General features: G+C 39.3%; 1 protein-coding gene across 3 annotated transcripts in view; it reads right to left on the bottom strand.

Annotated features, from left to right (window-relative positions):
* The window catches only part of Psmd14 (proteasome 26S subunit, non-ATPase 14), a 109,508-nt gene that overhangs the window by 81,615 nt on the left and 10,663 nt on the right, over window positions 1–17,230 (bottom strand). For 2 of the 3 annotated variants that reach the window (XM_004651881.2, XM_045147433.1), the window contains exons 2-3: window positions 12,893–13,019; window positions 10,161–10,213 (exon numbers count right to left, since the gene is read on the bottom strand). In XM_004651881.2, the coding sequence (XP_004651938.1) occupies window positions 10,161–10,208 (48 nt within the window). In that variant the 5' untranslated portion in view covers window positions 10,209–10,213; window positions 12,893–13,019. The remainder of the gene's footprint in view (window positions 1–10,160; window positions 10,214–12,892; window positions 13,020–17,230) is intronic. The other variant, XM_045147432.1, reaches the window with a different exon arrangement.

Here is a 17,230-nt window from a genome sequence, read left to right on the forward strand (position 1 = left end):
CTTAGTTGGCTTCCACTGTTTTAAAAATTAGAGACATGACAGACGTGGTGGTGCATGCCTTAAATCCCAGCACTCGCGAGGAAGAGATAGGAGGATTGCCATGAGTTAGAGGCCACCCTCAGAATACAGAGTGAATTCCAGGTCATCCTGGGCTAAAGTAAGACCTTACCTCAACAAACCAAAAAAAAAAAAAAAAATTTAGAGACATGCCAGGTGTGCTAGCCCACTCTGTAATTCTATCACTTGGAAGGAGTTCAAGGTCATTCTCCATTATGTGAGTACAAAGCCAGTTTAAGCAACATGAGACTGTCTGTAAAAGGGGGTAGGAGGCTGGAAATAATGGTTTAATGGTTAAGGTACTTGCCTGCAAAGCCTAAGGACCCAGGTTTGATTCCCCAGTACCCATGTAAGCCAGATGCACAAGGTGGTGCATAGTTCTGCAGTTTATCTGCAGTGGCTGGAGGCCCTGGCATGTCCATTCTCTCTCCCTCTCCCCTTTTCTCTCTCTCAAATAAATAAATAAAATATTTTTAAAATTAGGCTAGAAGCCGGGTGCAGTGGTGCATGCCTTTAATCTCAGCACAGGGGAGGCAGATGTAGGAAGACTGCTGTGAGTTCAAGGCCATCTGAGGTCAGCCTGGGCTAGAGTGGGACCCTACCTTGAAAAAAAAATGATTAGGGCTGGAGAGATGGCTTAGCTGTTAAGGCGCTTGCCTGCAAAGCCAAAAGATCCCGGTTCAATTCCCCAGGACCCATGTAAGCCAGATGCACAAGGGGCGTATGCATCTGGAGTTCACCTGCAGAGGGTGAAGGCCTTGTGTGCCCTTTCTTTCTCTCTCTCTCTCCCTCTCCCTCTCTCTCTCTCTCTTCCTCCCTCTCTCCCTCTTTCTCTCTCAAGTAAATAAAATATATTTTTAAAAATAATTTTTAAGGACTGAAGAGATGGCTTAGTGGTTAAATGCTTGCCTGTGAAGCCTAAGGACTCTGGTTCAAGGCTCCGTTCCCCAGGACCCATGTAAGCCAGATGCACAAGGGGGCGCATGCGTCTGGAGTTCATTTGCAGTGGCTGAAGGCCCTGGCGCGCCCATTCTTTCTATCTGCCTCTTTCTCTCTCTGTCTGTTGCTCTCAAATAAATGAATAAAAAGATAAGCAAAAAAATTTAAAACACAAAATAAATAAAATAATTTCTAAAGCCGGGCGTGGTGGCGCACACCTTTAATCCCAGCACTCAGGAGGCAGAGGTAGGAGGATCACCATGAGTTTGAGGCCACCCTGAGAATACATAGTGAATTCCTGGTCAGCCTAAACCAGAGTGAGACCCTACCTCAAAAAACAAAAACAAGGGCTGGAGAGATGGCTTAGCGGTTAAGCGCTTGCCTGTGAAGCCTAAGGACCCCGGTTCGAGGCTCAGTTCCCCAGGTCCCACATTAGCCAGATGCACAAGGGGGTGCACGCATCTGGAGTTCATTTGCAGAGGCTGGAAGCCCTGGCGCGCCCATTCTCTCTCTCTCTCCCCCTATCTGTCTTTCTCTCTGTGTCTGTCACTCTCAAGTAAATAAATAAATAATTTTAAAAAAATTTTAATTAAATAAAAATACACATTAAATTATCTCGTAAGTCTATAAGAAAAACATATTTGTGGAACTACAAGGCTTACCAAAAAAAAAAAGAGATCACCAGGCATGACACTCCAATAAAAACCTGTCACAACCTATTCCAAACTTCTTTTACCAGCTTCTCTCCTCTTATGCTACGTCTCTAGCCTTTCTGAGCATGATGTGGCATACATTTCAAAACATAGCTCACATCACCTCAATTCAGCCTTATTATCCTTTTTTTGTGTAGGAATAAGTAAACCCCAGCACTACCACACTTAAAAATCACAAAGTAGTGAATACATGCCAGGTACACATAATCGTTTATGTATCTACCGGGTTAGAAAATTCCTGAGTAAAGTATTGATGTTCTCATTCATCTTGGCATTCCCTATAGTCTAACAATCATATTTAAAACACTGCCACAACAAAATTAAAACTGTAGATAAGGTAGTAAATGTCATTAACACTTTACAAAAGCTTCATCTATTTTTCAGCATGGATTGAAAGAATACATTCTCAAACTGAAACTGAGAAACAAGCTAAAATGAAAACTTTTAGGAGCTAGACACTATGTTTGGCCAGTTTTATTCTTTCCTGCTTAACTAGTTTAGCTGACAAGACCTAGTACAAGATAATTAGCCAAGTTCTAGAAATACATGCTTCTAATATAATCAACACACATTTTTAGTAATTTCAAGAATTTAGACTTTAACAAAGTAACTTAAAAAAACATGTTTGAAATTCAAAGATATTGTTTTACATATTTAAGTTAGTATTAACATTTTCTACTGCTTCAAGCTACTAATGTTATATGGACATAAAGAATCGTGGGGCTGGACAGATAGCTTAGCTATTAAGACATTTGCCTGTAAAGCCAAAGGAGCTCGGTTTGATTCCCCAGGACTCACGTAAGCCAGATGCACAAAGTGGTGCATGGGTCTAGAGTTTGTTTGCAGTGGCTGGTGGCCACTTTCATACACTCTCTCTCTCACCCCTCCCCCATGGGGGTCTGCCTCTTTACCTCTTTCAAATAAATAAATAAATGAAATTTAACCAAAAAACAAAAATTGTGAGCCAGATGGGGTGGCACATGCCTATAATCCCAGCACTCAGGAGGCAGAGGTAGTAGGATCACTGCCAGTTCCAGGCCACCCTGAGATTACAGTGAATTCTTGGTCAGCCTACACTACAGTGAAACCCTACATCAAAATAATAATAACAAATAAAAATAAATTGTGGACAGATTTGGTCTCTTCAACCCACCATTATTCAAGTACTGATACATTACAATATGACAGACAACATACTATAAAAACATTCTGGGGCTGGAGAGATGGCTTAGCGGTTAAGCGCTTGCCTGTGAAGCCTAACGACCCCGGTTCGAGGCTCGGTTCCCCAGGTCCCACGTTAGACAGATGCATAAGGGGGCGCATGCGTCTGGAGTTCGTTTGCAGTGGCTGGTAGCCCTGGCGCGCCCATTCTCTCTCTCCCCCTCTATCTGTCTTTCTCTCTGTGTCTGTCACTCTCAAATAAATAAATAAATATTTAAAAAAAAAAAAAACATTCTGTTCAGGCATGGTGATATATGACTAATCCCAGCTCTCAGAAGGCAGAGGTAGAAGGACTGCTGTGAGTTCAAGGACAGCCTGGGACTATACAGTTAAGTTCAGCCTGGGCTAGAGACCCTGTCTAGAATAAATCAAAAATAATAAAATTTGAAAAGACATAAGTTGCTTTTAGGTATATTCACAATAATAAAGAACTATAGGGGAGATAACTCAGCAGTTAGGAGGAATAGCCACAGAAGCATGAGACCTGAATCCATCTCAGTTTGACTCCCCAGCACCCACATAAACATTGGACATGGCCTGGCAGTCCTGAGAATCATTGGGACTCCAGGAAAACTACAACTCCAGATTCACAGAACCTGTTTCAAGGAAATACACAGATGAGCAAAGAAGAGATCACATGATGTTCTCCTCTGTCACATAAAGGCACACAGAGTGTGTGCATCTGCACACACATGTATAAAACCCCACACATGCAACACCACACATAGTACACAAGCATACAAACAAAGGGAACTATCGGAAAACTAAGTCTTAAGACACTGTGGAATGTTGAAATTTAATTGAAACTAAAATCAAGCCAGCATCCAGAATTCCAGCATGAGGGTAACAAGTTCAAAATTAATGTAAGTAACTTAGAAAAACCTGTTTCAAAGTAAAATAAAAAGGATGTAGAAAACTTGTCTAGCACTTAGGAGAAAGGGAGAATGGGTAGGAGGTTTACTGACCAATAGCCTCAGCAAAATGAGCAAATTCACCACAATAATGGAAGAGACAGAATATAATCTCATGAGTGTGGAGTTAATAAATGTCAGTAGAGGGATGGAGAAATGGCATAGTGATTAAGGCGTTTGCCTGCAAAGCCAAAGGGCCCAGGTTTAATTCCCCAGTACCCACATAAGCCAAATGCACAGTGGTGCATGCATCTAGAGTAAAAAAAAATTTAAAAAAAAACAACCCTAGAAAACTAGTGTTGTGTGAGCTATGTGTTCCATTCAAATATTAATATCAGGTGGACGTATAAGTAGAGTTAACAGAGCTAATTTGAATTAATCCACTTTTATGTTTGGTAAACAAGTGAGGATATGGTACACATTCCAGCTCTGTGAGTTGATTGTATATATGGGCCATTGGCTGTATGACCACTGATCTTCATTTATTGTATAGTCATTTTTTTCATTACTTGTAATATGAGAGCCTTTTAAATTATTGTTCCTAAAGTTAATAAACTCAGTTAATATTCTCTGTAAAAAAAATAAATAAATAAAAAGAAGCAAGTAGAAAATAGGGGTTTTTTTCTTTTTCTTTTTTTTTTTCAGGAAATCTAGAAACAAATGGGGGAATGGTTAATGAAAAGATACACCTGAGGGTTTTTTTGTTTTGTTTTGTTTTCTGAGGTAGGGTCTTACTGCTCTACTTCAGGCTGACCTGGAATTCACTATGTAGTCTCAGGGTGGCCTCGAACTCACAGCAATCTCCTACCTCTGCCTCCCAAGTGTTAGGATTAAGGGCATGCGCCACCACGCCTGACTCTGAGTTTTTTTTAATACAGTACACATAAACATCTTTGTAAGCAGAGAAAGAGGTTAGTGGAGACAAACAAGGATGCAAGAGACTATGGAATTATTAACCTTGGAAAAGAAGAATCTCCTTATATCCAAAATCAAGAGACTCGGGCTGGAGAGATGGTTTAGTGGTTAAGGTGCTTGCCTGCAAAGCCAAAAGACCCAAGTTCGATTACCCAAGACCCACTTAAGCCAGATGCATGTGTCTGGAGTTCATTCACAGTGGCTGAAGGCCCTGGCATGCCCACCATTCTCTCTCTATCTTCCTCTCTCCATATCAAATAAATTAAATAAATAAAAATTAAGACTAAAATGGTTGAAAATTTGTTATTTTTAAGCTTGCTTTTATTGTCGAACCCAACAGTAAGACAAAATAATCAGGTCTTCTAATACTGGCATTCCTAATTCAGTGAACTTCTCCTAAAAAGAGAGTAAGGCTACCAATCAAAACCTAAAGGCCTTCTGACTACAACTTGGTTACATTAAAGGTATTAAGCCTAATACTGGCAAGATACAAAAACAATTAGCATCAAGGTTGGTGATGTAACTCAGTGTGGTGGTTTGATTCAGTTGTTCCCTGTAAACTTAGGTATTCTGAATGATAAGTTCCCAGATGATGGAGATTTGGGAATTAATGCCTCCTGGAGGAGAGTATTGTTGGGGCATATGGATGTTAGAGCCAGTTTCCCCATGCCAGTGTTTGGTACTCTCCTGTTGCTAGAGTCCACCTTATGTTGGCCAGGGGTTGATGTCCACCCACTACTCATGTCATCATGTTCCCCTGCCATCGTGGAGTTTCCCCTCGATCCTATAAGCCAAAATAAACCTCTTTTTCCCAGAAGCTGCTCTTGGTTGGGTGATTTCTATCAGCAATGTGAACTGGACTGCAACACTCAGTGATACAACATAATACTTGTCTATCATGTCAGAGGCCAATTCCCCAGTACCCACATAAAGCCAGATGCCAAAATAATGCATACATCTGGAGATTGCAGTAGTAAGAGGCCTCCCTTCCCCATCCTGGGGTCCTCTGGCTTTGTAGGCAAGCGTCTAAATCACTAAAGCAACTCCCTAACCCCCTCTGTGTGTTTTTAAAATTTTGTTTTAGGGCTGGAGAGATGGCTTAGCGGTTAAGCGCTTGCCTGTGAAGCCTAAGGACCCCGGTTCGAGGCTTGGTTCCCCAGGTCCCACGTTAGCCAGATGCACAAGGGGGCGCACGCGTCTGGAGTTCATTTGCAGAGGCTGGAAGCCCTGGCGCACCCATTCTCTCTCTCTCCCTCTATCTGTCTTTCTCTCTGTGTCTGTCGCTCTCAAATAAATAAATAAATTTTTTTAAAAAAATTGTGCTAGAATTTTGTTTTAATTTTTATTTATTATTCTCTGTCTTTTGATTAAACGTTTAACTTACCCATTAGGCTATTCATAAGGACATGATTTAGCAAGACCTGTTCACCCATAAAATATCCATGGTTCACCTACATTAATCAATGAAATTAATTACTGAAAACAGGCAAAGCCTATCCAACTCTTACAACTACAAGGGACTCTCAAGGTATTATATAAGACCCTTGCCTGGCTGCTCTTATCTAATGTCATGTTTTAAAGGACCAACCTGAAAGCAGCAAATAACCCCATCCTATTTGTGAGACAATTATGCCTTTCTACTAAATGGAAAAAAATAATCTTTCCCACTATTTTTTGGATGGATAGCCCAATGACTTATTCACAGGTTTTTGACTTTATCTAGTCCAGTGGTAAAACATTGATTTCCTATGGGGCTAGAGGTTCAGTGGTACATGTCTGACCTAGCAACAAAACACAACAAAAAGAGACTTTAACTCTTATTAAAAATAAAAAATAGCCTGGCGAGGTAGCGCACACCTTTAATCCCAGCACTGGGGAGGCAGAGGTAGGAGGACTGCCGTGAGTTCAAGGCCAGCCTGAGACTACATAGTGAATTACAGGTTAGCCTGAGCTAGACTGAAACCCTACCTCACAAAACCAAGATAAGTAAATAAATAAATAAAAAGTAAAAATAGGGCTGAGGAGATGGCTTAGCAGTTAAAGCACTTGCCTGCAAAGCCAAAGGACCTAGGTTCAAATCCCAGCACCCATGTAAGCCAGATACACAAGGTGGTGCTTGCATCTGGAGTTCGTTTTCAGCAGGTGGAGGCCCTGGTGCACCCATCTCTTTCTCTCATAAATAAAAATTAAAATATTTTTTTAAAATACACTTAATATTTCACTTCTGCTTATTAAAAAATAATATACATTTCATGTTGCAAAAGTAACACTGTCAAATTAGTCCTAGAACAAGAGTCAAATAAAGTTTTAGAGAAAAAAATTGATATACTATTTGAATTGTGATACCACAAAAATGAGAATTCTACAAATTATTCCTTTATCACCTAACTATAGAAATGAAATATATCTATTAAATGACAGGTTTTTAAGCAGCACATACTTAAGTTCCAATAAGAGTACACGGTGAGGCCCCAAAGGCTGGTTAATATAATCAGAAGCCAATGAGAGATTACTGAACAATCATTTAGTTTTCCAAATAATACAAAGGCTTACAGAGGTTACTACAAAACAAGTTAGCTTAACTTGAGGTTGGTGCAACTTCTGTTAAGAATTTTGCTGAGACCCTAAGGGTGTAACGTCTGCTGCTGTCTGGCTAAATGTATATACTATGCTCAACAAACTGCCCAGTAAGCACTTCTCTTAATGTTCATACCCATATATTAATGCTACCCTCACTATTGGTAGAGAACCTTCTCTTTTCAGATGGCAGTGACCTTGGAATGATTCAGAAGGCATCATGGTGCTGGGAAGAGGTGACAGATGAGTGCTCAGCACTTCAGTATCTTATCACACCTTCCAAGGCTCAAGGTCCACTGAGGAAGAGGTGGCAGAAAGAATGTAAGAGCCAAAGAAAGGGTAGAACTCCTTACGACGTGCTCCTCCAGACACAAAATGGCCTGGATATCCACGACCTCACAGTGCCTGACCCTACCTACACAAGACCATCATAACAGGAGGCAAAAGGTGATGACATCAAAATAAAAGAGAGACTGACTGAGAGGGGGAGGGGATATGATGGAGAATAGAGTTTCAAAGGGGAAAGTAAGGGGAGAGAGGGCATTACCATGGGATAGTGTTTATAATCATGGAAATTTTTAATAAAAATAAATTAATTTTAAAAATTAAAAAAGAATTCTGTTAAGACAATATTGCAATCTATGCTTTGTGGTTTTTTTCCATGCCTTCAAGTTTTTAAACTATTTTTTAAATTTATTTAATTTTATTTATTTATTTATTTTAATTTATTTGACAGAAAAACAGGCAGCTAGAATGAGAATGGGCATGCTAGGGCATCCAGCCACTGCAAAGGAACTCCAGATGTGTGCGACCTCTTGTGCATCTGGCTAACATGGGTCCTAGGGAATCAAACCTAGGTCCTTTGGCTATGCAGGTAAATGCCTTAACCACTAAGCCATTCCTCCAGCCCTGCCCTCACATTTTTATGAGCTAAAGAATGCATTTTACGGGCTGGAGAGATGGCTTAGCGGTTAAACGCTTGCCTATGAAGCCTAAGGACCCTGGTTCGAGGCTCAATTCCCCAGGACCCATGTTAGCCAGATGCACAAGGGGGTGCACGCATCTAGAGTTCATTTGCAGAGGTTGGAAGCCCTGGCGCACCCATTCTCTCTGTCTCCCTCTGTCTTTCTCTTTGTGTCTGTCGCTCTCAAATAAATAAATAAATTTAAAAAAAAAAGAATGCATTTTACAGATGCTACAAAGTGATGAATCATGATAAAATTGATTAACAACAAAAAAAATTAAAACTAACAAAAGTAAATAAAAAATAACTGAAGTCTATCCAGTAATACAATATAGAATCACAAAAGGATGACACCTTTCTAAAAGGAATAACCAGGGATAAAACATGGCAGATTTAACCAAAGACTTTAAAAGTGCTTAAAATAAAGAAAATTACTCATTGTTTCAAACAAAACTGTTTCTTGCTATAAATGTAATTTACCCTGAATAAAAGATAAAGTTATTGATAGTGATATTACAAATGAGGGAAAGCTGCTAACTAAAGGATTCTTCAACTAGGTTACAAGATATTACTATTAATCATAAAACACTAACATTACAAAAAACTAAGGAAAAAATAGCTAATCACTTTTTTTTTTTAATTAAGCAAAAGGAGAAGACTGGATTTGTAAATCAGTGGTAGAGCATACGATTAGCATGTGTGAAGCCCTGGGTTTGATCCCCAGCAAAATTGAGACAGACAATCTTTAGTTGAAAATAGACATAATTGCCGGGCGTGGTGGCGCACGCCTTTAATCCCAGCACTCGGGAGGCAGACGTAGGAGGATCACTGTGAGTTCGAGGCCACCCTGAGACTACATAGTGAGTTCCAGGTCAGCCTGGGCTAGAATGAAACCCTACCTCGAAAAACCAAAAGAAAAAAAAGAAAATAGACATAACTGCCGGGAGTGGTGGCACACACCTTTAATCCCCAGCACTTGGGAGGCAGAGGTAGGAGGATCACCGTGAGTTCGAGGCCACCCTGAGACTCTATAGTGAATTCCAGGTCAGCCTGGGCTAGAGTGAGGCCCTACCTCGAAAAACCAAAAAAAAAAAGAAAGAAAGAAAATACACATAATATCCTCAAAAGAAATTTCTCTAGAGACCATTTTCCCAGTAGCATTGAACATAGTAATGTTAAAAAAAAAAACTTAAGAGTGCCGGGTGTGGTGGTACATGCATTTAACCCCAGCACTCGGCAGGCAGAAATAGGAGTATCTCTGTGAGTTCAAAGTCACCCTGAGAATACAGAGTGAATTTCAGGTCAACCTGGGCTAGACTGAGTGAGACCCTACTTGGAAAAAAAACAAAAAAACAAAAAACTGAAAGAGCATTTAATTGTAATAGGGATATAAAAGAAACTATAAACATAACAAATGTAAAAAATTATTTATCAATTCATCCATGTATTGGAATTGTTAGCAGGAATTCACCAGTTAATACTATACTTTATGTCTATGGGTCAGTATTCTGGATCTAGCTAAAAATACTTCACATTTACTTTTTCATGTGTAACATATAAAGTTTAACTACAAACACAGAAATAACATATTCTTTCTTTTTTTTTTTTGAAAAGGCAACTTTGTAATCTCACATATCTCAAAATTTTTAACCAAGCAAAGTGAAAAGTCTTATTCCCAGGAGAAAAGTAAATTAAAATAATAAGAAAAAAGGTTTCTGGGTTATTTAGTGTTACAATACAGCAATCAGCAATACAGTTAACTTATTATCACAAGGTTATCTGTTGGTTTCTTTCTCTTTGAATAACTACAGAAAAACTTACAGCATACTTACTAAAAAAATTTTTTTGCATCTACATACTAACCTGGCCCAATCCAGGCATACCACCTCCAAGTCTAAGTAGTCTGTCCATTATTTCTAGAAAACAGAAACAAAGGAAATGTTTCTAAGCACAAAAGTGTTTACTCAATTGCTATCTATGTAATTCACCTTCAGTCACTCAGTATGTCAAAAATATTGGTGGTAATTACAACACAACATCAGACTTCCTGTTAATTAACACCACATATTAATTCAAGAAGCTGTCTTCCATGCTAATTAACAAACCTTATTTTACTGCTTTGGTTTTTGGTTATCCCCAGTTTTAAAGACAAGTAATCTTAGCATACTTTCAAAACTTTGCTATCATTAAGTTAATTATATTTTCTTATTGTTATCTAATAAAGTACCTGAATGGAGGGAAAAACCTGAAATGCTTATATGTATGATTGAATTTTCTTCAATTTGTCCAGAGTGTACAAATAAAAATCCTCACTTTTAAATTAAATTTTAACATCCTCATTAGTAAGTGCTGCACTAATTAACTTACAGCTTGTCAGTTATCATCAAAACTACATGTAAAAGACATTGTCAGTGGATTATGGATCTCAGAATTAGCATCAAAAGTTTTTTTAAAAATGAAATTATTACTCTAAAAGAAATACTATAGAGTAAATATTAAATGCATTAAGATAGTGTTCTAGAACCTGTACAGATACATTGTTATTTTGTATATGAGATACATACCCCTCCATTAAGGAAATTCACTTGGTATTCTAAATTACAATTCAGAGTTAATCATTACAGAGAGCATTAACTTTTAGGTAACAACTTGATTCATTTTCAGTTTAGAACACTACAGAAGATACATGCATGAGACTCTCATAGAAGAAATAAAGGGAAGAAATATCAAGTATACTTATATGGCCTTAAAATATTAAAAAAATTAATGAAAGACAATTACTTTAAAATGAAAACGCATTTTTCTAGTTAAAAGTTGCTTCTGTGCCTTAAAAATTCCTCTTGTGTGTATGCTTTCAAAAGTGATATCACTATAAATTACTTCAAATTAAATACTAATGTATTAGTGATTTGTCTATGTTGTACTAGTAAGAATGACTATACAAATGAATCCTTAATCATGTACTTATGATTATTACATTTCTCCTCACTCGTTTGTTGAGTCAATTGTTAATAATTTAATACTACTGATAATTAACAATGATAACACTGCAATCTTTATTCAAGTCTACAAATACAAAGGTTCACTAGGTGAATACATTCAAAGATACTAACATTACTTACATCAATACAACATTATCATCTTCCAGTCTCTACCACTCTAAAGGTGAAACTACAACTAAAACAGGACGAATGAGTTCTGCTTCCAAAGTTGACGTAAACAGATTCATATAATTTTTGTGTCTTGCTTGTTTTACTCAATGTGTTTGTGAAATTCACAACAGGTGTAAATTCATTTTTATAACTCAACAGCTAGAAAATTTGATACTCCAAAGTTTTCACTTCACAACCTTACTCATCTTGTAACATTTATAAATAAGATCTTCAAATTTTTCAACTCTAATAAGCCATTCAATAAAATGCATATTTTAAAGGCTACAGAGCAAAATATCTCGTCTACTTAAAATGTTAGACATTTTCTCTAGAATATGTTCCTAAAGAAGGCAAAAAATTATTTTGGAACATGTCAAGCTTACAAAACTAAAGGGAGGAGAAACACATTCAGTACTTTAGAACATATATACATATATTCATTCTAGGCCAAACTCTATTCCCAGCTGCATTCAGTTTATCTTTTTTCCCTGTGTTGTTTCTGATGACTTTATAGACTCCAGATGCTGTGAATCTACATGAACAACGTGGGGAGCACAGAGAAAGAAAATCTGGCAGGCCAAATTTGTGTTTTATGCAAAACTTTCTCAGTGAACAGGAAAATATATCTAACAAATTAAAACATTAAAGTCAAACACAATAAAAATACTAACAGTTTGAAATGAAATATATTGATAACTATTCTAAATTATGTACTTTAAAATCTGTATATCGCATATATTCAGAATTTGAGATCTCTTACAAAATAATATGAGCTGGAGAGATGGCTTAGCGGTTAAGCACTTGACTGTGAAGCCGAAGGACCCTGGTTTAAGGCTTGATTTCCCAGGACCCACGTTAGCCAGAGGCACAAGGGGGCACACGTGTCTGGAGTTCGTTTAGAGTGGCTGGAGGCCCAAGAGCGTCCATTCTCTCTCTCTCTATCTGCCTCTTTCTCTGTGTCTGTTGCTCTCAAATAAATAAATAGATGAACAACAACAACAACAAAATACATTTAGGGGCTAGGAAGACAGCTCATTGGGTAAACTACTTGCAATGCAAGCATGAGGACCTGATTTCAATCCCCAGTACCCACATAAAATGCAGAGCATGGTAACATGTACTTGGAGTCACAGGCTGGGGAGGCAGAAACAAAAGGAACCCTGGGGCTCATTGGGCAACTAGTCTAGCTTAATTTGTGAACTCTAAGCTAATAAGAGACCCGGTCTAAAAAGGGATGGATAGTGTTCCTAAGGATAATATCCTCTAGCTTTTCTCTGAACACACACACAACACCACCACACACACACAGGCTCCTTCATAAATATACAAATATGCACACACCATATATACATTATATATAAATGCATATCATACACACATATATGCACAAACCATACATTTCATAGTAATTTTTTTTATCATATCCTGAATCATCAACCTTACCTGTTCAGCAAGTGTAACTTTTATGGTGATATTTGTCAGGTTTAGCAAATCTCTTCTTAAATTCAAACTCTTGCTAATTCTGGCAGGTATAATTTTGACCAAGTAGGGGTTTTTTCCCCTTTCTATCCTAGGGAGGGGAAAAAAAGAGTTAGTGAAGAGTTGTTTCGCCTGGAGAGCTTGTGTAGTTGGTGTTGGGGTGCCTGGACAAGGTCAGCGAGATGCAAATTGTACACCTTCACTAACAGGTTAAAATGTAGATCTCTGTGAAGACCCTGACTGGCACGACCATCACCCTGAAGGTGGAGCCCAGTGACATCATCAAGAACGTGAAAGCAAAGATCCAGGATAAGGAAGGTATCCCCCTTGACCAGCAGGCTCTCATCTTTGCTGGCAAGTAGCTGGAAGATGGCCACACTCTTATTACAACATCCACAGTCTACCCTGCACCTGGTCCTGTGCCTGAGGGGTAGCAGGCAAATCTTCAGGAAGACCCTCACAGGCAAGACATCCTGGAGGTAGAGGCCAGTGATACCATCAAGAACGTGAAAGCCGAGCTAGAGAGATGGCTTAGCAGTTAAGCGCCTGCCTATGAAGCCTAAGAACCCTGGTTGGAGGCCCAGTTCCCCAGGACCCATGTTAGCCAGATGCACAAGGGGGCGCACGCGTCTGGAGTTCGTTTGCAGTGGCTGGAGACCCTGGCGTGCCCATTCTCTCTCTCTCTCTCTCTCTCTCTCTCTCTCTCTCTCTCTCTCTCTCTCTCTCTGCCTCTTTCTCTTGCTCTGTCACTCTCAAATAAATTAAAATGAGAAGAAAAAAAAAACGTGAAAGCCAAGATCCAGGGTAAGGAAGGCATCCTCCCCACCAGCAGCCTCTCATCTTTGCCAGCAAGCAGCTGGATGATGGCCACACTCTTTCTGATTACAACATCCAGACAGAGTCCACCCTGGACCTGGTCCTCTGTCTTAGGGGTGGCTGTTAATTCTCTAATCCATTCCCAGTGGCCAAGGATGGAATTATTCTGCACTAGCCATTTGCTTCAATTTAAGTTTAGAAATTGTTTCAACAATGGCTGAATCTGTGTACAAAATGTTAATAAAGGTTTTGTTGCATGATATACATAAAAAAAGAAAGAAAAGAAGGTACATATAATTAATAAAATAATTAAAGAGGATAGCTTTATACAGAAATCTTTAAATGAGGCAAAATTCTACAAGTGAAATAGAACTCAACTTTCCCCCCAATGTTGAGGAAAAAACCCAGGGCCTCACACATGCTAGACAAGCACTCATACATCTCTAGCCCTAGAACTGATTTTGAATCATTTTCTGAAAGCAGAGACTGACTGACCATCTAAAGCAGCTACAAAATATAGTAAATAACTCTGTACCCAAATTCTGTTCACATGTTTCACTTTGGAGCACTGGCTTTGAGTACTAACATTCTATGGACTTTAGTCTTTCTAGAATTCTCAAAACAACAAAAATTTACTTATAAAATAAGATCCTTCCTCAAAAATAAAAAGACTAGTGACATTTGGATATGGTAATGTGCCTCCTTAAAATTAATGGTTTAGGGCTGGAGCGACGGCTTAGCAGTCAAGGTGCCTGCTTAGCCAAAGGACTCGGGTTCAATTCCCCAGGACCTACGTAAGACAGATGCACAAGGGGCACATGCATCTGGAGATCATTTGCAGTGGGCGGAGGCCCTGGCAGACCTATTCTCTTTCTGTCTCTCTTCTCTCTCTCTTTGTGCTCACAAATAAATAAAATTTTAAAATATACATTAAAAAATTAATAAATTTCATAAATTATTCATGACTATGACAAAAGGGTTAAGGTAAGAAAATGAAAGGATGATAAGAACTGTATACACCAATACAAAAGTAAAACAAATTACAGCAACTAGAACATCCTTCAATTTTTACTGCATTGACCTGTTTATCTTTCAAAAAGAGGATGGTGCAGGAGATCTCAAGTTTGAAGCAGGCTAGTACATAGAATAAGATCCTGCCTCAAAAATAAAACACTAGAGATGGCTAGATTTGGTAGCACATGCTTATAATTACAGCATTCCAGAAGCTGAGAAAAGAGGATAGAGAAAGTTTGAGACTAGGCTGGGGTATTTAGTGAGCTACAGGCAGCCTGAGCTATATATTGAGACCCTTCTCAAAAAACAGGGGAGGATGGGCTGGAGAGATGGCTTAGAGGTTAAGCGCTTGCCTGTGAAGCCTAAGGACCCTGGTTTGAGGCTCGGTTCCCCAGGTCCCACGTTAGCCAGATGCACAAGGGGGCGCACGCGTCTGGAGTTCGTTTGCAGAGGCTGGAAGCCCTGGTGTGCCCATTCTCTCTCTCTCCCTCTGTCTTTCTCCCTGTGTCTGTCACTCTCAAATAAATAAATAAATAAATAAATAAATAAATAAATAAATAAATAAATAAATAAATAAAAACAGGGGAGGAGGGCTAGAAATATTATTGCTGTTCTCTTGCTTTCACAATTTACAAGTTTCACTTTTCCACTTATAACAGCATAGGATGAAAGCTACTAGGAAAAAAGCTTCACAATTATTTCAGAATCACAAAGTAAATGCAAAAAAGCAGGTAACAACACTTAGGTATTTGATAATAATAATAAAATTGATGCTCCAAGTCAGAATTTACTAATTTTGGTACTTCTGTCATTCAGAGCTGGAAATTTTTTCTGTGAGGGCTGCCTTATGCATTACAGAATGTCTGAAGTGGGGAATGGCTCCATGGCTAAAAGTGCTTGCTGTACAAAGCATGATGACAAATACAGAGCCTCAAAATCCATATAGTCATATCCAGGTTGGGCATGGTGGCACACCCTTTAATCCCAGCACTCAGAAAGCAGAGGTAGGTGTATTGCCTTGAGTTCAAGGCCAGCCTGGGACTACAGAATGAATTCCAGGTCAGCCTGGGTTATAGTGAGACTCTTCCTCAAAAAAAAAAAAAAAAAGTTGTTTGCAGTAGTAAGCATCTATAATAATCTCAACTCTCCTTGTTCAAGATAGGAGAAGGCAAAAGAATCTCAGAAGCTTGTAGCTTGTAGTCCAGCTAGAAGGCAGCAGTGAACAACAAAAGAAACCCTGCCCCTTGGTCCTTGGTCTGAGGAAATGGCTTAACAGTGAAAGGTAATTGCTTACAAAACCTGCTGCATAGGTTCAGTTCTCCAGTACCCATGTAAAGCCAGATACAAAAGTGGCACAAGCCAGGTGTGGTAGCACATGCCTTTAAATCCCAGCACTGCAGAGGGAAAGGCAGTAGGATCACCTTGAGTTTGAGGCCACCCTGAGACTACAAAGTGATTTCCAGGTCAGCCTGGCCTAGAGTGAGACCCTACCTCGGAAAAACAAAAAGTGGCACAAGAATCTGCAGTTCATTTGCAGTGGCAAGAGGTCCTGGCACACCTACCCATACCCACAAACTTTTTTAAAAGCTGGGCATGGTGGTGTACAACTTTAATCCCAGCACTTGGGAGGCTGAGTAACAGGATTGCCATGAGTTCAAGATCAACCTGGAGCTACAGAGTGAGTTCCACGTCATTCTGGACTACAGTGAGACCCTACCTGTGTGGGTGGAGGGGCGGGGAACACCCGAAAAAGAAAAACCTGCCCCAAACAAGATAGAAGTTAGGACTGACACCAAAGGTTTGTTCTTTCACCTCCAAATGCACTCCAAGGTACATATGTGACCACACATACACACCTGCATGGACACAATGAATGTTTAGTAGCATTCTTGGTCCTAAAACACTACATGCCAGTAGTACTACTCAGTGTGACAATCAAAAATGTCTCAAGGGCTGGAGAGATGGCTTCGCGATTAAGTGCTTGCCTGTGAAGCCTAAGGACCCCGGTTCAAGGCTCAATTCTCCAGGACCCTCATTAGCCAGGTGCACAAGGGGGTGCACACATCTAGAGTTCGTTTGTAGTGCCTGGAAGCCCTGGCACACCCATTTTCTCTCTCTCTTTCTCTCTCTCTCTCTCTCTCTCTCTGCCTCTTTCTGTCTCTGTCACTCTCAAATAAATAAAAATGAACAAAAAAATTTTTTTAAGTCTCAAACATTGACAAACGTCCCATAAAGGGCAAAATAACTATTAGTTGAGAACCACTGATATAAACAAAACCTTAGACTGTGGACCTCAAGATAACAATGTCCTATGTTCACTTTCTAAAATGGGCATATAGCCAAGCATGGTGGTGCATGCCTTTAATCCCAGCATTTGGAAGGCAGAGGTAGGAGGATCACCATGAGTTTCAGGCCAGCCTGAGACTACAGAGTGAATTCCAGGTCAGCCTGGACTAGACTGAGAACCTACCT

This window comes from Jaculus jaculus, chromosome 4 (assembly GCF_020740685.1).
Source record: "Jaculus jaculus isolate mJacJac1 chromosome 4, mJacJac1.mat.Y.cur, whole genome shotgun sequence".
NCBI lineage: Eukaryota > Metazoa > Chordata > Mammalia > Rodentia > Dipodidae > Jaculus > Jaculus jaculus.